This window comes from Phocoena phocoena, chromosome 1 (assembly GCF_963924675.1).
Source record: "Phocoena phocoena chromosome 1, mPhoPho1.1, whole genome shotgun sequence".
NCBI lineage: Eukaryota > Metazoa > Chordata > Mammalia > Artiodactyla > Phocoenidae > Phocoena > Phocoena phocoena.
The window spans coordinates 44,585,872-44,609,370 of NC_089219.1; the positions used below are offsets into that span (position 1 = coordinate 44,585,872).

General features: G+C 56.7%; 1 protein-coding gene across 5 annotated transcripts in view; it reads right to left on the reverse strand.

The window, feature by feature from the left end:
* Positions 1-23,499, reverse strand: part of LRP8 (LDL receptor related protein 8) — a 77,655-nt gene that overhangs the window by 16,557 nt on the left and 37,599 nt on the right. For 2 of the 5 annotated variants that reach the window (XM_065872509.1, XM_065872503.1), the window contains exons 4-10: positions 16,061-16,189; positions 12,514-12,897; positions 11,464-11,586; positions 7,296-7,415; positions 7,100-7,225; positions 3,898-4,072; positions 1,655-1,882 (exon numbers count right to left, since the gene is read on the reverse strand). In XM_065872509.1, the coding sequence (XP_065728581.1) occupies positions 1,655-1,882; positions 3,898-4,072; positions 7,100-7,225; positions 7,296-7,415; positions 11,464-11,586; positions 12,514-12,897; positions 16,061-16,189 (1,285 nt within the window). The remainder of the gene's footprint in view (positions 1-1,654; positions 1,883-3,897; positions 4,073-7,099; positions 7,226-7,295; positions 7,416-11,463; positions 11,587-12,513; positions 12,898-16,060; positions 16,190-23,499) is intronic. The other 3 variants (XM_065872516.1, XM_065872531.1, XM_065872524.1) reach the window with 2 other exon arrangements.

Genomic DNA, 23,499 nt, shown 5'->3' on the forward strand with positions numbered 1-23,499 from the left:
GGCTTCGAATTTAAGTTCAAATTTAGTTGGACTCTAAAGCCCGTGTGCTTAACCCTCCCCAAAATGCCTCTGCTGAAACCTGGTGTCAAGCCAAGGCTGGCTCCAGGCTAGGGGGCTGCGTGGTTGTCCTGGATCCCTTCCATTTGCCACTTTGAATCCCATCGCCACTCTGCTCTGTATACCAAAAGGCTGGCGCATGTGGGAACCACATCAATGGGCTGGGCTCCCTAGCCGTCTGGCTTCCCGTTGTATTCAGCAAAATATCAGAGGGGGAAGGGGAGAGACTGAGGTCAGGACGTCTATTCCCCTAACTCCCCCCTACAAAGGTGCCTCCAGCTGGCTAATGCCCTAAAGGTGACCCCCTCTACCCCGCTCTTTCCTTCCCAACTCGGGTAACCCTCCCTGCTCCTGCCCCTCAGGCCTGTTAGCTGTTACTAGTCCAGGATAGTGCGTGAGACCTTACCCGCTCCTTTGTCAATAGTCCCTTTATTAACCGGCCTTAAATTATCTTAAAATGAGTGTGCAGTGGGTTTTCTGGTGGGACCCTGACCGAGCCACAATGGACCAGGAATGGGCTGGGTGTAACTATATGGTTTGGGGGACATGGCAGGTGCAGCCCCAGGTCTGTGTGATAGCAGACAGAGAACAGGGTTGAGGTGGAGGTTAAATGAGAGGACAGTTGTCTGCAGAGTGCCTGGATGCACCTGTGCTGCCTATTAAAGCGGCAGCTGTCGGTCACTTCCCAAGGCCACGCACAAAGGCCACGCACACCCTCTCAGGTGGCCAGCCTCACCCCCAGCTGCCCTCACTGGAAGAAGACGGTTTTCTTATCCCTGCTTAACAATTAAGGAAACAGCAGCAGGAAGAAGCTGGTGATCCTGGCAAACATATGATGCAGCTGCTTAAAAACCATGTCGTCTCAGGACATCCCCACTGAGGGAGGAGGGACGGAGGGAGGGAGGGAGGGAGTCGCGCTCTGTTCAGAACCCCTACCCCTGATATGGAGGCATGGGCAGAGCAGGGCAGCCTGGGTGGTGAGGGGCCCAGAGGCTGTGGGCCACAGGGATGGGGATGGAGGTGGGCAGGCTGGAGCAGAGCTGACCCAGTAATCTCAGTCCTCAAATCTTGCTGGCTGTCCTGCAGGGCAGGGAGTAGACATGCTAGAGGTAACTCCGGAGGCCAACGGAGGAAGTCGAAGAGAGGCAGATATGGGAACATGAGAACGAAACAAACAAAAGAATACTTTCTAATGGGCAGAGCTGCCCCAAAATGAAACAGGCCGTATGAGAAGTGACAAGCTCCTGTCTCTGGAAGTGCGAGCAGTCACCAGATGCCCACCTGCAGCGCGCAGCAGCCTGAGGGAAGACTTCCTGCCCCAGGGGCGTCTACCAGGCAATTTCTGGCGCCCTACCCGGCTCTGAGATGCTCTGCTTCTATGATGTGGTGAGACAGTAGCAGAGTCCTGGGAGCGCCCTGGCGACCAGTGCGCAAGGGACCCTGGGTCAGGGGTTCACAGGCTGAGGGGCCCGCACAGACTTTCTTCCCTGTGGCTTGTGTCTGGGTGGCCCAGGGCCTTCCGAAGCCCTCAAGGCAGCTCTTGGGACAGATACATGAGGACTGAGCACCTGGGGCAATTTGGGGTGGGAACACTCACCCTCGCAGGGGGTCGACGGCAATGGCCCGGGGTTCACTGAGGTCACGGCTGAAGAGGGTGCAACGGCGTCCGCCATCAGCTGTGGCCACTGAGATGGTCTTGGTGCCCGAGTCGGTCCAGTAGATGTGCTTGTGGACCCAGTCCACTGCCAGGCCCTCCGGAGAGTGCAGCTGCTCATCGATGAGGACCTCCTGCTCCGCCGGGTCGCTGGCTTTGTCCATGTAGGCGCTAGGAGCAACCAGGGCTGGCGTGGGCAGGTGTGCCCCGCGCCCCCCACCCCCCCCGGGCCCATCTGGAGCTGCCCTTCCCCTCTCTCTTCCCTCTGGGCCACAGCAGTGCGTTGGAGAGGAACTTGGCTCATTTCCACTCAACACATTCCCTGGGCCACCAGGGTAAGGATACAGGCTCAAGTCAGCCACAGTCTCTGGCCTGGAGGAGCTCAGTTTAGTAGGGACAGAAATTTACAGCCAGATAATTACACCAATACACTATGATTACGGAAAGTATCAGAGGCTATAGCAGCAGAGTAATGGAGACTACATCATCCTGGAGGGCTGGAGAAGGCCTTGTAGCTGAGCCCTGAAGGACCAATCTGTCAGGAACACAAAGAACCAAGGCAGAGGGAACAGCACGTGCAGGTGCCGAGGCGTGTGCTCTGGAACAGTGATGGATCCAGTGGGGGTGGAGCGGGGTAGGTGGGGTGTAAGACAGGAAGTAAGTGTAGGTAGGGGCCACATCCTGACGGGCTCTGCGTGCCACGCTAAAGGCTCAGGACTTCACTGTGGAGGGGTAACTGAACAGGTCGGAGGACATGGCCAGAGAGGCATGTTACATCACTGTGGCACCTGCAGAATACGCGAGGAATTGGAGGAGGAGGGAATGAAGGCAGAGAGACCAGTTAGGAGGCTGTGACCGCATCCAGGTGAGAGATGAAGAGGGTGTGCAGAAGGGCTGAGGCAGTAAGAATGGACAGAAGGGGCCACAGTACAGCAGACACTCAGGAGGCAAAATTAGCAGGGCTTTCTCTCTCCCAAATGCTTTATTTCCCAAGGTTTTCTTCTCCACTTACCCTCTCTTCGGGTGATTAGTTCCACAGTGCCCACGGCCATCCACAGCTCTGACCCTCTGATCCTGACAACTGTCTAAGTTCCAGACTATAAAGCCAACTGGCCCCCGTCAGACGTCCCATGGACACCTTGAACTCAACACATCCCAAACTGTTCATCCCCATTCCCCTCCTCTCAGCCACACAGACGGACTGCCTACCCCCCACCCGAAACTCCTCCCCTGCTCCCATCTCAGAGAACGGTACCACCGTCCACGAAACCTCCCAAGCCGGAAACCAAAACTCCCAAAGCGAACCTGGGAATTCATTCTGACTCGTCCTCCCACAGCTCCATAACCAGGGCATCATCAAATCCTGCCTCTTTCCGTCACAACCATCGGACAGGCACTGCTCAAGCTGCTTCTGGGTGTGCGAGCGGGAGTGAGTGTGTCTGTGTGTGCTGGGGTGTGATAAGCAAGTTGTCGGTGAGCAGCACGCACACTGCTTCCATCCATCCATCCACCATTCGCTCAACAGTCCGCCCAGCGCCTGGTCATCGGCAGTCCTGCCAAGTGGATCTCAGGACAGAGAAAGGGGGCCTGGGCATGCAGAGGCTCCTAGGAGAGAACCTCCTGCGTGTGCGAGGAGCCTTCCCAAGCGCCAGAGTCCACTGACTGTGGTGTGCAGGTAGTGCCACCCTTGACCGCCAGATTGGGTCAGAGGCCTCCTCTATACCTTTCCCTCATGCTCATCACAGTGGATTCCGCTATGCTCTGAGTGGGATCCTCCAGGCAGGACCAGGGCTGAGTCATCTTTGAGTCCCCAGCATCCAACAGACATATACGTGAGCTGCTCTGAAAATCCCTACCAAAGCCCAGAGGCTTCTTCCTTTCCGCCCTGGCTGAACATTTCCTGTGTCTCGCACTGCCCCCTCAGGCCGCCAGAGGTCAGTCAAAGCCCCCATGTGTGGGGCTCAAAGCTGCTCGCCCATCCAAGCCCTCAGCCCCAGAAGGCCCAGCAGGTGGAGAAGTCCTGGCAGTTCCACAACCGCTGTGATCCCCCGTGCCTTCCTAAGCCCGATCTCTGTCCTGGGGAAATATAGAGGCAGAAGGGGTGCAGAGGCCACCCTTCCTCTCCTTCTTTGTTGGCCCCAGCCCCACCCCCCAGGCCTGGTTGCAGGACCCAGGCCTCGACTCACCTGTAGATCTTGCGGTAGGAGAGGTCACACCAGTAGATGCGATTGGTGGCAACTTCGACGTCCAGCGCCACGACGTTCTTGAGCATGGGGATGAGACGCGAGTAGTCCCGCTTCACCAGGTCTATCCTCCGCACTTCGTGCCGGTTGGTGAAGATTAGGGACGGGCTTCTGCCAGCTGCCATGCAGGGGGGTTGAGAGGGAAAGGGTCAGTGCAAGAGGCGGGGGATCTGGAGACCATGGCTCTGCCACTGGTTTGCTGGGGGACCCCTCATTTCCTGTAAAAAGTGGTGACGACTCCTACCTCACAGGTTAAAGAAGCAGGTGAAATGATGGCTACAAAAAGCATAAGATGCAAAGCACCACGCGTAACAGAGGGATTTTTATTCTTTTTATCGCACACAAACTCCCCCCAAATCTTTGATGACTCCCCATTTCCTCTGGCCTGCACGGAAGGCCTTCTGCAGCATGACCCCAGCTCCCCGTCCAGCCTCATCACTCACCCCCCTAACACCTTGATTCCGGCCACCAGACTACCTGTCATCACCTTGCCACAGCAGAGCTTTGCTGCCTCGGAGCCTTTGCTCAAGCTGTCCCTCCACCTAGAATGCATTTCTCCCCAGCAGCTGCCACCTCCTCTGCTTGGGCCCCACTGCAGTGTTCAGGAAGGGGCAACATGAGCGTTAAATGATTTAGAAAGATGACTGAGGCTGCAGAATGGAGCACGGACCTCAGGGCTAGGGGTGAGACTCGAGGGAGGAGATTCAAGGAGGTCGTTGTGAGTCTTTAGTTTATACAGAGTGTACTGGCATGAGATGAATCTGCAGATGCTGGAAGGGGCCAGATCACAAAGGATCCTGTGATCCAGGGGAAGAGTTTGCACTTTATTCTGACCCAAAGGCAGGGGTGGGATGTGTATAATATGACACAGATTATATACGTGCAAAGGGACAACACACAACCTCCCGTGTATACACAAACCCATTTTTAGATTTAGGATTAGATTTTAGGAAGATCTTCAGTGAGCTAGACATTCCTGGCTACTCCATGGGGAGGGTCACTGTCCCCCAGGCCTATGAGGGCCTAGCACTTCGCACAGGCCGCCACTCCTCCAGCCTGTTTTCAGATGGAGCGGGCCACTCTCAGGCACCTGCAATACTGAATGGCAACACCTGCCCCTGTACCTTCTCCCCCTCTTGTTTTCCAGCTGACACTTCTGCAGGCCACCTAGTTCCTGTCACTGTCCATCTGTGCCAGGCTAATGTGCTCCCTGGGGACAGGGTAGGACCAGCACAGAGCCAGGTGGGGCCTGGGGCTGGGTGTGTGACCTGTGTGTAGTGATGGAGATTATTTCAAAGCAGGGTTGGCGTGACAGGGAAGGTGTGGGACAAACAGATACCATGGAAAACTAGAGGTCTAAGCGCAAGGAGAAAGGAGGAAAGCTGGACTCAAGACCCCAGCTCCGCCACTGACAAACTGTGATTTTCCTCACCTCAAAATGAGAGCAAAGACACTCCATCTTCCTGAGGGCAGGAGCTGGGTTACAGGGTACCTTGAGGTGATTTTTCCTGAGAGCTGTGACTGTGACAGGAACCCTGTGTGTTTATGATTTGAGTTTTTGAGTAACTGCACTTTAGATATTCACACGTAGGGGTTTGTGTATACATGGGCCATTGTATGTTGTCTCCACTGCACGTATGTAATCCGTGTTCTGTGTCACACCTGTCCCATGTGGGGATAAGAACAGGTTGCATGTTACATGTGATGGGCTAATGTATGTGCTGTACCTTGTGCAGTTTGGGTGGTATATGTTTTGGGTTTACGGGCTACATGTCAATTATTGTAGCTGCTGTGTTGTTATCACCTATAGAATGAGTATTCGTGCATCTGAATTCCAGGTTCGTATATCCAACAGCCTACACAATACTTTGCTTAGATGTCTAAACAGTTTTGTTAAATTTAACATGTCCAGATCAATCTAATATTCTCCCAAACCTGCTTTTCTCACCGTCTTTCCCAACTCCATAAATAGCAATCCTATTTTTCCAGTTAGTTCGTCAAAAACCTTGGGGTCATCTTTGACTCCTTTTTTTTCTTTCACATCCTACATTTAATTCATAAGCAAATCCTGCTGCTTCAAAATAAATCCTAACCTTCAAAATATATTCATACTGTCCACTTCTCATTATTCCCACGCAAGGCCCTGATCCAAGCCACCATCACCTCTCTCCTGGCTGACGGCAAGGACCTCTGCAGCAGCTCCCCTGCTTCCTCCCCTGCCCCCGACAGTCTATTCCCAACACAGCCTCCAGAGGAAGTCAGTTAAAATGTAAGGCACACCCTGTCCCTCTACTCTGAACCCACAAAGGCTTCCTTCCCCCTGACTGACAGTGAAACCGAGAGTCAGCCCTTAGAATGGTCTCGAAGGCCTTTGTGATCTGCCCCCAAGTCACCTCTTGGACTTCATCTCCTCCTATGCCCTGGTTGCCCTGGCTGCCCTGGCTTCCTCGTTCTTATCTGAACACAGCAGGCACGCTGCTGCCTTCGGTTCCTGCAGGTGATGCATGGCTCACTCCTTCAGGCCTTTATTCAAATGTCACCTTCTCAGTGAGGGCTTTCCTGAGCACTCTATCGAAAACTATAACTTCTCTACTTTATATTTCTCCTGAACCCTCATGACCATCTGCCATGCGCTGTATTTATTTTTCTGATTTCTTGTCTGTCTCACCAACTAGAGTGTAAGTCCCATGAGGACAGACAGGGATTCATGTCTGTTTTGCTTACTGCTGAATCCCTAGTGCCTACAACAATGTTAGGTGTTCAGTGTAAAGACCTGAATAAAACAAGTGAATTCCGTTGGCTGACGTGACGTTAGGTCTGCACGTGGCCCGCTCTTTGTGTGGGCCGCCCGAGCCGTGTGTAGCCAGTACGGTCCAGCCTGTGTCTGGCACTGTGTGTCGCGCGAATGCAGACTCTGTGGGCTGTACCGGGTGGCGCTGTGCAGCGTCTGCGTGGGTGTGCATGCACAGTGCATCGTGTGTGTGCTGAATATTTACACTCTGAGCACCGTGCGTGCAACCTGCCATCTGTGTGTGTACACGCAGGTGTGCACACCCGCTCCTCACGTATGGGAAGCACACTGCTTCCTGGACTCCCTCAGAGCTGCTCCCCTGCGCCGCCCCCCCCAACCTCGCGGTGTCCGTACCGACGGCCTTGCAGTTCTTGGTCAGCGTGTCCATCTCGTAGCCAGGGTGGCACTCGCACTTAAAGTAGCCCTTGTAATTGACACAGATCTGGCTGCAGGCATCTGGGTCCTCACACTCGTCAATGTCTGTGGGGGGAGCAGAGGTCAGCACTGGCCGGAGGAGCCGCCTCCTTGAGGGGCTCGGGGAGGGGCTCACCACCACAGGTCTTCTGGTCCAGGAGCCGGTAGCCCGATGGGCACGTGCACTCAAAGCCGATCCTGAGGTCGGTGCAGATGTGGGAACAGCCGCCATTGTTGTGCAGACACTCGTTCAGCCCTGGGGAGGGACGTGGGCTCCTGAGGGTCCAGGAGCTCAGATTGGGGTGGGGGCAGGACAGGGATGGGCCTAGAGCTGAAGCAGAGACTCGGGGCAGCGAGCTTCCCCCAGAGCCTCACTGAGCCTCAGCCTCATTAGCCAGGTGACGGGGCAAGAGGAGGCTCCGAGAGGGCCAGGTCACATAGACAGGACAGAGTGGAACCAGAACTCGGGTCCTTTGCCTCCCAGGCCAGGGCTCTGTCCACCACCAGGCTGAAGGCAGCTAGGCTGCCTAAGGTCTTTCCTTTCACAAACACGTTTCTTATGGCTCCTCCTTCCTTGTGACCTCAGAGTTGAAGGTGCCTGCAGGTACCACGTCCAACCCTCAGGGACCCCAAAAATCCCTTCCGAAATGTCCTTGCTTAAACACCCCCAGCCTCGGGAAGCCTGCTTTCCTCCTGAGGCAGCTGGCTCTGTGTGGGGTTGACCAGAGTCCAATGGCTCCCCCAGAATCTCCTTAAAGCGCTGATTCCTGGTCCCCCGCCATTCAAGTGCCTTTCTCTGCATGCACTCCATCTGTCTGTGTCCTTCTCCCGCAGGGCCCAGAGCTAGTCTGCCACCTAGGGGAGTCTGAACGACAAGGGCTGCCCGCTACTGAGCTTGTGGTCATCTAAGACTGCCAGGCCTCTTTCTCCACGGAGCTGTTGCTAAGTCAGTTCTCTCCCACCGTGAACTATGGTGGATTTTCTCACCTCCTCTCATTTCAGCACCTGTCCCTATTCCTACACTTAGTCACAGGCCTGGTCCCAATATTACCAAACGCAGCAAGGGATGAAGGGATGCCAGGAGGTCATCTGGTTCCCCCGTCCTCCACTCCCTTACCACCTCCTGGCAGGGTCCTAGCGGAGGTCAGGGAGGCCAGGACCAAGGCTCAGCAAGTTCTCACAGCATCTTTGGGCTTTAGAACCACAGAGGGTTAATTCTGCCAGCCAGGGAAGGTGCCGTGCCACCCTCTGCCCATCAGGCCCACGTCCCACCACTCCAGCCAAGCCAGGCAGAGCTGTGCCCGGCCAGCCAGGGCCATGCACACAGCTGGTCTGAGCTGCCCACCCCAGGCCATGCACAGCTGTGGTGCCCCACCTCCAGCCTGAGCCATGCTTAGGGAATGCTCCTCTTTACCCCTGGGCCGCCTCCTGTTTCTCTGGGATGTTGGCAGAACTGAAAGAAGAAGACCATAGCAACCCCATGACTCGGGGGCCGGGGGGTGACTCAGCCAGGCCCAGCCCTGGGAAGCCCCAGCCCCTCGGGGTGGGCTGAGCTGTGGTAGCTTTGCGGTGGTCTCTGTAGGGTACCACCTCCAGGACTCTTTCTGTCACTCCAAGCCCTCCTTGACCTCTCCCACACCACACTATTCCCTCCTGTCCATTCACTTGTTCACCAGTTCACTCACTTCCTACCCCGCCTTCTGCAGGGGCAGCAGCTCAACCATTGTATGTACCGACCACTGGGTGGAGGGGCACGTGTAGGATGGCTCTGCAAGGGGAAAGGGGAGCGCTCCACGCGACTCAGGCTTCGATGAAAGACCAAGGAACTGAGTCCTCCAGGGCCGAGGTGAGTCGGGGTCAGAGAACGGGTAGCGGGTCCCGAGCTGTCTACCTCCGTCAACCCTTCCCTGGAAGACCAGTGCTGAGGCAGAGGCTGAGGGGAGTCTCCGGGCCTTCCCAATTCTACCTACCCTGGAGGTGATTCTGCTGGGGACCTGCAGGGTGGGGAGAGGGGAAGGTGGCCCAGAGAGGCCTGAGGAGCACTTGAGGTCCCCTGTTGAAGGAAGGGGCAGTGCCCTTCTCCCGGCACGCACGCCCACCTGCATGCCCACACCTGCATGCACACACACACCAGCTTACGTGCACAGGCAGGCACATTCACACAGACGTGGGAGCCGCACAGAGATACGTGATGCAATTCCCTTGCCTTCCTCAGAGAAGGAGCCATGGGTACAGACACTGGCCTCTCACCAGCACAGAGACACAAACACATGCGTACATACGTCTCTTTGGTGTGTCATGCAAAAGACAAGAGAGAAGAGAGTTTAGCAGTTAGTAGTCTGCGGGTGGGGGGCGGTGGCTAGGCTCAGCCGCTCCTGCCTCCTTATCCTCTTTTCCATAACTTCCTTCTTCTGGGACTTTCCATGGCAGGGCCTGGGGGGAGTCTGTCACCTGCAAGCTCAGGTGGAGGCCGAGGGACCTTCTCCCGGCTACTTCCTCCTTCCGAAATCAATGTCTTAACCTTCAGTAGGGGCAGAAACGTGCTATTCCAGGGAGCTCCAGGGGATGAAGCTCCTCTGAGGGCTCAGGAGGGGAGGTACTGGGCGGAAAAGGGTCTGCCAGGAGGGGAGGGGAGGGAGGGTCTGACCTAGGCTCTGTCCCCCAAGAAATCCTCTGTCCCCTGACCTCAGAAATGAACCTTCCTGGAGCCCACGCTGGGTTTCCTGCGTGCTCTCTAGGATGCCCGCCCACCTACGGTCCAGACCCTCCTGTTCTTTTTAGCCTGGAACCCACCCCTACAGCTCTGGCCTCTTTCCACTCCTGACTCACGTCCAGCCCGTGAGTCTGGTCTCCCAGAAAGCTCCTCAGGATGGTGCCACCCTCTGCTGCTGGCTCTGCCCTATGCTCACCCGGGCCTGGCCTGAGCCCAGTGGCCTCCGGATGTGCCTCGTCTGCCCACCCGCCTGCTGTTCCCCACCTCTTCCTCTGCAGGGTCTCCTGCAGGGGGCTGGAAGGCCTCGGAGGGCAGCGCCCTGGCTAGGTTGGCAGGGCAAAAATAATGAGGAAGAGAGAAACTTCAGAGTGAGCACACACTCAGAGGTCTGAACGTGGAAGAAGTGAGGAGAGGCTGCATTTGTGAGAGGAAGCGTAATTTCTGAGCATCTGGAAAGGAAAGGCCCTTTGATTTGCAGAGTAGCAGAACAAGAGGCCCCAAAGGCAAAGAGCCCCGTCTGAGACCATGGGACAGCGCACGAGTCCAGAGAGAGGGTCAGATCAGAATGTGTGCAGAGGGGCAGGCGAGGGCTGAGGGCCAGGAGGGGGCGTGGCAGGGAGGGTTAGTCCAGCAGCGGGACGGAGAGAGGTACTGTACCACACTCTTTCAGAGGTTCATCTGACCAGTCCCGGCAGTCCCTCTGAGCATCACACACTTTCCCGCCGTCCACGCACTCGCCACTCTTACACTGAAATCTGCGGGGACCCTCACATGTTGACTCTGTCGGGCCGGACAAGAGAGTGGACAGCACCAGTGAGACCTTGGGCAGGGAGGGCTGGGGTGGGCTGGGCCCGTGGGAGGTGAGAAGAGCTCCAGCCCCAGTCCCTGCTGGTCTCCAGAAAGTGACCCAGGACAGACAGCTGAATACAGGGCCAGAGGGAGCTCTGCTCACAGAAGGACAGGACCCCAGGGATAATCGGGATACCCAAGCATCATCTAGGAGGGCAGGGCATGGGGCTCTGCGTCTGATCTGTCAGTATTAGGGAACTTGGAGGGAAAAGCAGCAGCTCTACAAAGACCCTGGCGGACGCACTGACCATCTCCTGAGGGGGACCTATGCTCCAAGTGCCCTAGATAGAGGAGGCCACGTCACTGCCCAATCACTGATCCATTTCTCCAGATGACCACTGGGTCCGGGTCCCTGCTGCTGCTGCAGGGTGATGACCGCAGAGCCATCTGAGAATTAAGTGGGCTCCCTGGGAAGTGAGACTCAGCCTCTGCTCAGTCTGGGAACGAGTGAGGGAGGCTGCTTGGAGGCGTAGATGTGGACAAATGGTGGGGGCTGGACTTCCTGCAGTGCCTTCATGTCCCCTCTCCCTAGGCCTCTTTCAGCTTTTGCAAAGTCCTTAAAAATCCAGGTCTAGTGCCACTAGGACCCCAGGAAGGGGATCTGGGTGGTTTAGGGGCAAGTAATGCTCTGAGGGAAGATGCATCTTAGGGACCAAGGGGTCGCTGCTCTCTACGGAGCCGGGGGAGGAGCTCAGGCATTCGCCTCAGGGGATGCTGCCCCTTTGCCGCTGACCACACGCACCCTGCAGGCAGCCAGCTTCATCACTCCTGTCCGGACAGTCCTGTTCCTGGTTGCAGCGCTTGATGGCAGGGACACAAGTCCCATCCCCACACCGGAACTCGTCTCCACGGCAGGTGCCCAGCGCTGCCAGGAGAGGGGAAGGGGAGAGAGTCAGGGCCGTTGTGGTGCTGGGACAGCTCTCCTCCCCCAGGCTCCACCCTCGCCCCCACTCCATATCCACCCCTGGCAAAAACAGAACCGGTCCCTGAGCTTGGGAGTCTTCGGAGGACACCTGGCCAAGGCACAAAATGGGAAGACTGAAGCTCAGAGAGGGGGAAGGCCTCACCCAGGGTCACACAGCACTCTGGCTGGCAAAGGCAGGACTACAACTCAGGTCTCCTGTTTCCCACTCCACCGTCTCTCCCCAGGGCCACCCCTCCAAACAGACACGTGGTCTTCTTTGGAGTCTCCGTGCTCATTACTTAACGACCTCATCCCTTCAGCAAACCCCTCCGAGCGCCCAGTGTGTGTGCGGTGCTGTGCAGGGGTGAGGAACACAGAGATTACTAAGAGACTCCCCATCCTCTAGGAGCTCAAGGGTGCACAGTGGGGCTGAGGGGCGAGCAACGAGGGCCTCACAGTGTGGATGTGCTGTTAAGAGAGGGTGCCAGGGACCTGCAGCAGCTCAGGGGAGAGACGCAGCCCAGCTGGGTCCATCAGAGGAACCTGGGCAAGGCCTTGAAGGATGAGCAGGCCCAGCAGGTAGGCAGGGTGGGGGGCTTCCTGAGTGTCTGGCATTGGAACCACTGGTGACTGCTTGGGACAGGGAAGGGCAAAGATGGGAGGTATGGGGGTGGGGGGGAGCGTTACTGAAGGTCACAGGTACCTGTGAGGACCCTGAGCTCCGCAGCTTAGCAGCCACGTGGCCTCACACAAGTCACTTCACTTTTCCCAAGTCCTGTTGCCACCGTTAAAACATTACTAGGATCAGAGTAGGGCGAGGAAACGCGGCCCCTCGGCGGACAGTCGCGCACCCGCGGCTCTGGGCGATACGGAGGGGAGGTGGCTTACGGCAGTCGGCCTCGTCCGACTTGTCCTTGCAGTCGCGGTCGCCGTCGCAGCGCCAGCCCAGGTGCACGCACTCGCCGCTGCGGCAGGCGAACTGGGAGGCAGCGGCGCAGGCGGCGGGCGCGGACGTGGCCCTGGGGCCCGCGCGGCCGCAGAGCTCGGCCGCCTCGTCCGAGCGGTCCTCGCAGTCGAACTGGCGGTCACAGACCCAGCGCTCGGGGATGCAGACGCCGCCGTCGCCGCCGCAGCGGAACTCGCGGGGCCCGCAGGCCGGGTCGGCGCAGCCACGCTCGTCGCTGCCGTCGCCACAGTCGTCGTCGCCGTCGCACACGAACACGGCGGCCAGGCAAGAGCGGTTGCTGCACTGGAACTCGTGCGGGGCGCACACTGCGCAGGACAGAGAGCCGGTCGGCCCGCCGGACCCCATCCCCGGCGCCCCGGCCCGCTGGGCCCACTACAGGGGCCCTGACCCTCACCCGCGGGCCAGAATGAGCCCGGCTTGGGGGGCCGAATAGGGGACATCAAAGGGGGCCTCCAATCCGGGTCCTGCCAGGGTCCTGCTGGGCGACCTGGGGCAGCACACTTGCCACCCTGAACCTCCCCAGCCTCGTTGGGAGTAGGAATTCCTGTGCTGCTCCCAGCAGGATGGTGGGACTAGGAGAGTCTCTAAAGCCGCAGAACACGCCCTGTCTTGAAGGGCTTTGTGATGTTCTCAGGAAACGATATGTAACATGACACTGACCCTTCCAGGGAACGAAAGTCTGGACCTGCTTCTTTACAACACAGCTCAGGTCCCTCCCCGTCCCCAGTTTGCCCAGAACTACCCTAAGTCCCTCGGCTTAGCATCCAAGGCCACTGGCATGGAGCTACTGCTCTGCCCCGTCACCTCACTCCCGCACGTGCTCCGGCTTCACGTCGCACACTGGACCATCTGTACGCTTTCCCACCTCCCGGCCTTTGCCCAAGCTGTTCCATCTGCTGGGCGCCCATCTCTTGCCCACCACTGTCTCTGTATATCGCAATGATGAGTTTGCAGTCTTCAAGGGCCCAAATTCTACCTCTTTCATAACACACTTCATGCTCCCCTGCTTGGCAAGTTTCCACCCACCTCCACTCTCCTTTCTGGTACCCTTCACAGCCTGCTCAGGTGTCTGGGTCTTGTGTCCTTCTCTGTCTGCCCCATGACCACAAACTGCATGGGGGTGGGCTCTGAGACTGATCCACTTTTGTTCTGAAGGCCCGGCACAGAGGAGCTCCCTGCAATGAGTGGGTGTGGTGTGGATGGAGGCTGGAACGGCCCTGGTGTGAGGAGTAATTTAGAGATGTGCAGTAGTTAAGGGCACAGGTCACTGGCCCCGCCTGGGGCCCTGGACTTCCCCTCTCTGGTGGGCTGCTCTGAGCTCAGAGGCTGGGGGAGCCTTAGTGACCACCAGCCCAACTACCAGTTTACAGATGGGGAAACTGAGGCCCAGAGAGAGGAGCAATTTGCCCAGGGTCACACAGTCAGTCCATGGTGATGAGGGAACCAGAACTCAGGTTTGGGGCTCTTACTTCCTACTCTAACTCATCTCGGCTTTCTGGTTTTCCTCCCATCCTGGAGTGTAGGCTGTTTCTAGAGCAGCGACCTGGCCTCCTTCCCTCCTTCATTCCTTACACAGAGGCCAAGAACAGGCCTGGGGGCCCAGGCAGGGTGTGGATGCAGGAGCTGTGGCCACAGGTAACTCAGTGGTGGCAGCACCAGATATCTCCACGTGGGGGCGCCAAGAGTCTTTTTCCGGTGGGGAAAAAGTCCTTTCTCATCGTTAGGGAACATAAAAGAGAACGATGTCTTCAGTTTCACCATGTAGGGCAGCTCGTGTCATGTGTTGCTGACAGCGCTACCAAGTTTCTGACAGATGCATTTTTTTCCCTTTCTGGGCTTTTGGGATGTTGGGGCATTGGTGGGAACAGCACACCCTACCCTGTGATGTCTGCCCCTCAAGATTAAGCTGATGCCTAGGTTAGCTCCCCTCCTTCCTGTCCGGACAGGGACGGAGGACTCATTACGATCAGAGTTCTGAGAAGAAGTGCTGTCTTTATCCTGAGTTCACTCCAAGGTTTCGAAGCTGATAGCACCTTGAAGATCTACATCCTCAGGCCTGTGCCCAGGGACCCCCCTCGCCCAGCATTCACGAATGGAAGAAGCTCTGAGGGATGAGAGAAGGGAGAATTCTTTTTGTTTCCCCCGGTGGTTGGGAGCTGAAGCAGAGAAGCCCCACAGGCCCTTCGAACACCACTATCTCCTATAATTAACAGGAAACAGTCCTGCCACAACATGCCCTTGTTAGAGCTATTCCTACCCGCTGCGGTAGTGGCCGATGGCCTTGACGACTGAGGAAACATCTGATTTTCAGGGGGGAGGGGAGGGAAGAGGATTCTCACTGGCCAGTGAGGCCCCACAAAATTATCACAGCTGAAGAAATGAGCCAATGTCATCAATGGGGCTTTGAAACTGCTGGCCCCAGCCAGGATCTGCCCCTATAACCAGGTGCTTCTGGCTTCAGACATATCCAAACTCCAGACTCAGAATCCTAGAGTGCTGTGACTCAGAAGCCCTCAGAGGAGATGGCATTCCCCTGGGCCAGGAAGGATGGATAGGATGAAATACAGAAGCTGATGAAGGGAGGGGGTGGGAGACAGTGGTGGACAAGTGCTTGGCAAAAGCCCCCAAGGGATTGCCCAGATCTCAGCCCAGCCTCACAGCCTTGTAATGATAGCCAGTCTGTCTACCCCGTTAATCGTGAGCTCCCAGAGGGAGGACTGTGTAGCAGTCACCTTATCGGCCCTTTCGGAGCCTGGCTCCGGGCCTGGCACACAGTAGGTGCCCATCAAATATGTAACATGCACGGTCGGGTTGTGCTCCCCACTGGCCCAGGCCCTGCTGGCCCGCTCCCTGGGAAGGAGATAATCCCTGTGTTTGAAGCTCAGTGATGTGGAACCGCCCCAGTGACCACTTCCATCTGTCCCTGCCGAGGCTGCTGGGAATGTCTTCCTGCCCTATGGCACCGGGGCTCAAATCTGAGATTTTAGCGACAGTCCCCCTCCCTACCCCTGACACTGCCAGTGCCCTGGCCCGGGCCACCACCATCTCTCACTACGGTCCCCACCCTGGTCTCCCTGCCCTTGCTCAGAGATCAGTACAGACGTATGGAATGGATGAGCAGATGTCAGGCAGGCATGGTTTAAGAACGCATGGATTTTGCTGTCCAGACCTGAATTTGAATCTCAGTTCCATAACTCAGATGGAACTGGGCACTTTTCCTCGCTTGTCTGAGCCTCAGTTTCCTCACCCACAAATGGGGATGATAATGGCTGTTCGTGAGGTGTTTGTGAGGATGAAAAAGAATGTCTCTGCAAAGTGCCCGGCCATTACTAGTGTCCTGACCGTTACCTTTTCCTCTCCACCTGCCAAGCCCCCTGGAGAACCTGGCCCCTCCCCACAAGTGGCCACTGCTCCCCGAGGCTGCCTGACTGTGCTTGGCAAACCCTGGGGACCTGACCCCGGACTCACAGGTGGCACAGCCGGCCTCGTCCACTCCACTCTCGCAGTCCTTCTCTCCATCACAGCGCCACGAAGCAGGCACACACTTGTGGCTGGTGGGTCCACAGCTCAGCTTCTCTGCGGGACACACCTGCTTGGCTGTGGAGACAGACACACGTGCATGGCTTAGCCGCGGGGGACACAGGGCATGGTGCCAACCGGTCCTACTGCCTGGCTCCAGCCACCTGGCCCGAGGCCCTGGGAATCCACCAGGGCCTTCCTGCCCCATGTCTCAGTTTCTTCGTCTGAGAAGAAGCCCCTGTCTTCCCCTAAGACTTCCTGAATCCTATAACTGACCCCACCACTGCCCTGCCTAACACCCTTTCGTGGCCCCCTGGCCCCTGGCCCTCAAGGCCCTCCTTGATCCAGCCAACCCCTGCCTGCCTCACCGGCCCGACCTTCCACCCTTCCAAGCCTTCCCTTTAGGCTCCAGCAATGTGGAGCCGCCTTGCCCTGCATGAGTCTCTGCCATTTCCAGCTGTGTGCCCTTGGGTGAGATATGCCCCATGTGGGCCTCAGTTTGCCTTCCAGATCAGTGACTCCATGACTGCAGATGTGAAGGGCTCACCAAGGCCCCAACAGCTCCCTCCAAGCCCCCTCCCCTGGCGATGGTGCGGAGCCCGCTGCTGAGAGCAGCCACCGAGTAGCAGGGCCCAGTGGGACCACATAGCTATAATTACTGCAGCTGCAATCAGGCTGACTCAATCAGGGGCTCGAAGCCCCAGGGTTGATTCTCAATTTGGAAGAAAGAATGAGAACCCTGATCAGGCCTGGGGATGGCTCTCGTCTTGAGCGTCCCAGAATGTCCCACGTGACAGACCCAGCTGAGGCAGATACATCTCAGACCTCCGCGGCTGGCTCCCTCTGCCTTTCAGGGGGTACACGAGGCCGAACTCAGTGGTCTCCAGGATGTGCCAGGCACAGAGCTAGACGCTTCCATTTAATCTTTACAACAACGCAGCAGGGTGAAGGTTATGTTGGGGCCTCCAGCACGAAGGTCGAGGCCATGGGCTCTGGGGCTTGGCTGCCTGGGTTCAGCTCAGTCACTCACTGGCTATCTAACTTGGCCAGCAATCCTCATCTCTGTGCCCATAAAGTGGGGACAATACTATTCCCTATCCCACAGGATTGTTACAAACACCTACGTTAATGTCTGTAAAGCACTTAGAACGCCCAGCCAGTGCTCACTAATGATACCTACTATTACTCTCCACGCGTAGAGCTGAGGACTTGTTTGTTCCCTCAGTGAGTAGCTATTGAGCACTGCTGTGTACCAGACATGGCACCCATCACCAGGTACTAGTCACACAGCTGTAAAGAGCCGAGTGAGAATGCAGTCAGCTGTGTCTGATGCCAGAGACTGGGCACGGTCCACTGTACCCTGCAGGTGGCAGGTTACTGGTGCCTTACCCTCAGTTTTTCTCTCTGATCTCAGACCAGTTTTTCTTCCTCTTACTTCCATAGCTGGGGTGAGAGGCCACAAGAGATGGAGAAAAGGGCACAGACAAGGTGGGGTTGGGAGCAGGTATCTGAGTCAAGGCCCCCAGACACTACTACGCTGTGGGAGAGGAGTACCTCGGACCCCTAACTGTGGATCCCAAAGTTATCCCTAGGAATACATTTCACAAATATAAGGTGACCTGTTGGGAATACGGGATTCATAGGATTCATTTTACAGAAATTTCCCTTTACAGATACTGTCGTGTAAAGCCCTGGAAAGCACTGACACTCAAAGACCCTTTACAACGGCCTCCTCGGGGTGAGTGCAGGGTGGCGAGCGGCCTGGGAGTCAGGAGAGGGGCCCAGAGCACCTCCATCACCCACGCACTGCAGGACCCGAGAAAGCACTTCCCACTCTGGGCCCAGCAGAACACGAGGGGGCTGCAGCGACCAGCGTGTCCTGGAGTCCTGACTAAGGGGTGGGTGTGTGAGGGCTGTTAGAAGTGCAGGTTCTTTGGCTCCAGCTCACTCTAGACTGAATCCAAACTTCCGAGGGCAGAGCCCAGCATTTTCGCCAACTCCCCCCCATTCCTCCTCCCCTGGTGATTCTCATGCACCCTATTTGAGAAATCCTGAGTTATCATTCTACAAGTCTAAAAGATATAGGATATTTCATCTCTTAAATTCGCTCCCAGAAAAGTGATAGAGGAGGCTCTGTATGTTTGCAAGCCCCTGAGGGAACCATGGGATGGAGGGACGAGGCAGCCATATATCCCTGCACCAGGCCTTAGGAAACAGAGGAGCTGGCAGGGAGCCACATTTACTGGGCACCTACAGTGGGTCAGGCTGCTCCATTCTGAGGAGCTGATACTTTCCCATGTCATCCTGACCCTCACCCTGCCAGGTAAGTGGGCCCTGCAGGCTGTGAGTGCAAACTCCAGGGGCACCATTCACAAAGATCATCATGTCAGTGGCACCCCTGGAATGGAGTAGGGCAGTGGTCCTGCAGGTAAGCACCCCATTTTACAGATAAGGAAACCGAGGCTCAGAGAGACCAAGTAACTGGCCCAAAATGCACAGCCGTGAAGGGCAGAGTCCCGGTTCCTTGGACTAAAAACCCTGCCCTTCTCCATCAAACCCCTCCTGCTCCTGTGGGTAGAGAAGTGGCCCAGAACCAGCCCCAAACTCTCTGCCCAAAAGCCCAGGTGACTGAAATGGCCCTTGACCTGTCCGCACCATCTCTGGGGGCCTGGTTCCGCATACCCCAGTGCAGCAGGCAGCTGCTTGAATTCTGAATGAATATTTATACAGTTAACTGCATAACCTTTCAGCAAGGACAATGATTAAACAATCCGTCTGCTTCCTTTCTTTATAATTAATAAGACATTTGCTGTGTCCCTAAATAGACAGCTCTAATTACAGGCTCTCGAGGATTCAGCAGTGCCTGACACCAGCCCTCCTACCCTCACAGAGCCAAGGCACCTTCCTGGAACGCCGGGACACAAGAGGCCTTGGAGGGCACACTGAGGAGCAGCCACTGGAGTGACAGGAGGCAGAGGCCCAGAGAGGGGAAGTGACCTGCCCAGCTACTAGATGCTGGGTGCTCCAACTGCTGTCTCTCCTAGAACCTTGCCGTCTCCGTTGGGGTGCAGCTGTTCCCCAAAGCAGGACACAGACCTTGCCCCACGGGCTCCTGGGTGAGGCTTCTCACCACTCAGCCCTGGGAAGCGAGTCTGGGGAGTGTTGATGTGCAGTATCTCCTCACGAGGTGGGTGGGGAGAGCAAAGCCCAGAGAGCGAAAGTCGTTTGCTCGAAGTCTTGTGGTAAAGGGCAGAGCTGGGCTTCCTCCCCAGGTCCCTCAACTCCAATTGCACTGCTTAACTTATGGCACTGGACACTGCACGTGAGAAAAGTAGGCCCCACCAGTCTCCCGGCAACCCTGGGCTGCAGAGGGGTCACTGGAGGGACGAGGCTCACCGGACCTTTGCTCAGGCAGAGTCTGCGAGATAGCAGATGGCCGTCTGACGTCCACTTTCAGGATAACTAAAGCTAAAGGCCCCAGGCAGCACGACGCAGGAGACAGAGCATGGGTTTGGAGCCGGACAGGCCTGGGTCCAAATCTCATTTACTAACATGAAGGTCCTTCAACAAGTCACTTAGCCTCTCTGCACCCTGGCTCCCCTCACCTGAAAAAGGGGCTACATAATCTCCCAGGGTTGGTGGGTGGTTTAAATGAGGAAACATGGAAATCCCTTCACTCAGGGCCTGGAGCAAACTTGGAACTCAGCAAACAGTTGCCCTAGTTTTATTTCATGAAGTGCAGATACAAAGGGCTGGGAGGGCCCTGGTCTCACCTCTGGGGATGCACATTACACATTATTAGAGTCCACGCGGCCTGCCACGACGCGGCCTCCACCCCTGAACCGAACACCTCTCCCTCTCTCCACCTCTTGTCCTCTCCTGCCCTCTCTCTCTCCCTCCCTCCTCTCTCTCTCTCTCTCTCTCTCTCTCTCTCTCTCTCAGAAACAGATGCCGCAAGGGATGCCTCTGGCCTGCTGTCCAAGTAACCCCAGGTTCTCCGAGGCAGGAGTGACAAGCCCCACTGTCTCTCAGACATCAGGAATCCTCCAAGTCACCAAGGGCCTGCAACTGCACCCTGGAGTGGCCGGAGGCATTTATAAATTCCCAGAGAAGCCTGCACCAGAAATCCAAATCCAATGGTACTTTCTCTAATTCATAAGTTCACAAATTAACAAAAAGGGAAATGTCTGTTGAATAAAAGAATGAAAGTGCTTGACAGCTACCTATTGAGCAAGCACATCTGCAGTGTCAGATCACGAGAGGCACAGCGGCAGAGAACCTCCGCACGGGGACTGCCAGCTCCGAGGGGACCAGCGGCTCAGGCAGTGGGAACTACAGGGTCTAGCTGCTGCCCCAGGAGGCACGACATGGGACGTCCCACTGTGCAGAAGGGGGCAGTTACACCAAGCTCCTTCTCACAGGGTCAGCTGGGTTGGCCTCTAACCTTGCTGAGATCTCATAAGATCTCTGGTCTCTGATAGGAAGGTACGCTTGGTTAATCTGTGAGGTCCCCCTTTCAGATGGGAAGGCTCTAAGATGCATGAAAAAAACCTCATTTTCAATAAGCAGCACCCAGAACTGTAACTCCTTCACCTTGAACTAACCTCCCCACCCCCATCCCACGCCCCTCCCAACAGATGCCTGAAGGTGGATCACGAATGGCCCCAGTCAAGTGAGCTATAATTAGAGCTGAAATGCTACTTTCAACTAGGCAAATGTCCCCGCTTTCCCACTGTGACTCCTGGCTCAATTTGATAGACACAGAACCCGAACCGGAAGGAAACAGAGCTGGGAGAAACCCGAGGCAGCGAGGGGCAGATGACATAATGGGGGAACACGAGAAGGGGGACCTGCTCCCAAATTCCTTTCCCTTCCCTGCAAACCCCCCTCACTTAGACTATTCTAAGGCTTTAAATTGGGGAGAGGGCCTACAGTCAAAACGTAATCATAAAATAACACTGCCATTTGCTCCAGCACTGACACTTTGCGTGCATTTTGTTCATTTGATCCTCATAACCCCCCGTAAGGTAGGTACCACGACCCCATTTTGCAGACAAATGAACTGAGGCTCAGGGAGATTGGACAACTTGCCTGAGGTCTCACAGGTTAAAGGACCTAAACCCAAATATATCAGACATCAAACCCACTACCCTTTACTACTGCCTATAATCTTTCTTTGCAGGTAGGCAGGGGGCTCTATCCTGGAAGCTGGCACAGTCCCCAGGAACCTGGTAGGCTGTGGAGGTTGCTATGACAACGCCAATTAAATGGGCAGTGAATTGGCTGCCAGGTTCTCACTTGGTCAGGAGGCTGTGAGCAAGCCTGTTACCAGGTCCTGAGGCTGTGAGCAAGCCTGTTACCAGGTCCTGCTCCTGCAAATTCTGCCTGACCCTCAAGGACCCACTCTGGCTGCCCTCCCCCAGGCAGCCCTCCCCACCCACAGACCTTGCCCACCTGTGACCAATGTAACTGTGCATGGAATGTGGGATCCTGGGCCTTGTGCCCCAGCTGGGTACAGGCAAGGGAGAAAGAGGGCCTCAGAATCCTAAGAGTCCAGGAGTATTAGAATCACAGTCTTTGGAATTCTGGACTGTTAGAAACTAGGGCCCAGAGAGGGGTGGGAAAGTATGCAGGACCTCACAGTGAATCACTAGGAGAGCCCAGAGGAGAGCCGGGCCGCCGACCCCCAGGGTGTGGCCTCGGTGGCAGCTCCCACGGAGCCCCCTGTCAAGCCTCAGAGACACTGTGGAGCCTGCCTTTTGTCATGGAAGGCAGACCAGCCATGAACCACCTGTGTGTCTTGGAAGCAGGGCCCTCAGCTTCCCTAAGCCTCCAGTTACTCAACGGTCAGATAACCGTGCTCTACAGCTGAACACAAAGCAGGCCTGCGGGGCAGGAGGCGTGAGGCCCGAGGGCACCCGCACAGCCCAGAGGATGCGAAGGCAGCAAGTGCTGAGATGGCGAGAGGGAGGAAGACAGAGGGAAACGTGGGCAGGGCAGCAGAGAGAGAGCCGGCAAGAGGGAGAGGGAGGAGGGGCAAGCAGGGAAGGGAGGCAGCCCGACAGTGCAGGGTTGGGCAGGAGGGAGATGAAAAGGAGCGTCAATGCAAAGAGACAGAGACCTGGGGAGGCGGGGGGAGCACAGCGCTCAGGCAGCAGGACAGACCCCGGGAATGACCCTGACGATGCTCCCCCGCCCCTCCCACCTCCAGTGTCCAGGGAAACCGCAGGCATGGGGTCTGGATGACCGAGCTGATTGCCACGGTGGCCACAGCCCCCTGCCCAAACACACACTCTGGGCTACACACAGCTCTGCCCTATATTAGCTGGGCAGCCTTGGGCAAGTGGCTGAACCTGTCCCAGCCTCAGTTTCTTTCTCTCTAAACAGATCCACCCCCCCCCCCCCCCATAAGGTTGCCAGGAGGATGAGTCACAAGTGGGAGTCGCTGGGCTTTGTTCCTCCAGAAGCCAAGCTCAGGACAAAGCACTGGGCTGCCCTTGGGCCCAGACACCTGGGACTGCACCAGCTTTGGCTACTTGGTGGGGTGAGGGAAGAATAGGGCCTGCAGCAAGTCCGGGGAAGGCAGGGCAGCTGTGCGAGGAAACGAGGGGGTGCCCTGTCTCGGGCGGGGACGGCTCCTGCTCTCCCTTTCTCTCTCCCTTTCTCTTTCTCTCCCACGGAGACTGGTAGCTCTGTTGCTAGGAGACAAGGAAACCCAGTTATCACCAGCCGCAGCCCTAGATGGGACGCTGGCCTCCATTGTCCCCACCTCTGCCTCTGGGGTGACTGTGACCCTTAAGGAAGATCCGGGATTGTGACTCGCAGGTCCCTGCCAGCCCCACCCCCACCCCCAACCAGGTTCCCCCCCCCCTCACCCCGCCTCACCCCCTGTCCTCCACGTGCGGCCCCCACCCCAGCCTTTTGTCTCAGGCTCATTCTGCTGAAGCTCTGCCTCCGGGACCATCGGGTCCTTCCCTGCCCCTGTCTCATCTCCTTTTTAATTTAACAAATGTCACGGAATGACCTGGTGGGTGTAAGTTTGCTTTGAGGATTAGGGCCTGGAAAAGAAATCCCAGAGAGACAAAGCCTGAGTATGGGAGGCGGGGGCCTGGGGCTCCGCTCTGGCCCTCGCCTCACCCCTGGCTGTCTTCGCTGCCATCAGCCCGCCCAGAGCAGAGGACAGAGCTGGGGCCTCAAAATCCCGGCTGAGTGGCCTCGGGCAAGTCAGTCAACCTCTCTGAGCCTCAGTGTCCGCCTCTGCAAAAGTTAGAAAGTGACAGTACCTGCCTCATGAGGCCGCTGTGGGAATCAGATGAATGAAAGCATACACAGTGCTTAGCACAGAAGCACCCGCCGCCATTAGCACTATTAGAATTCTGATTAGAGTC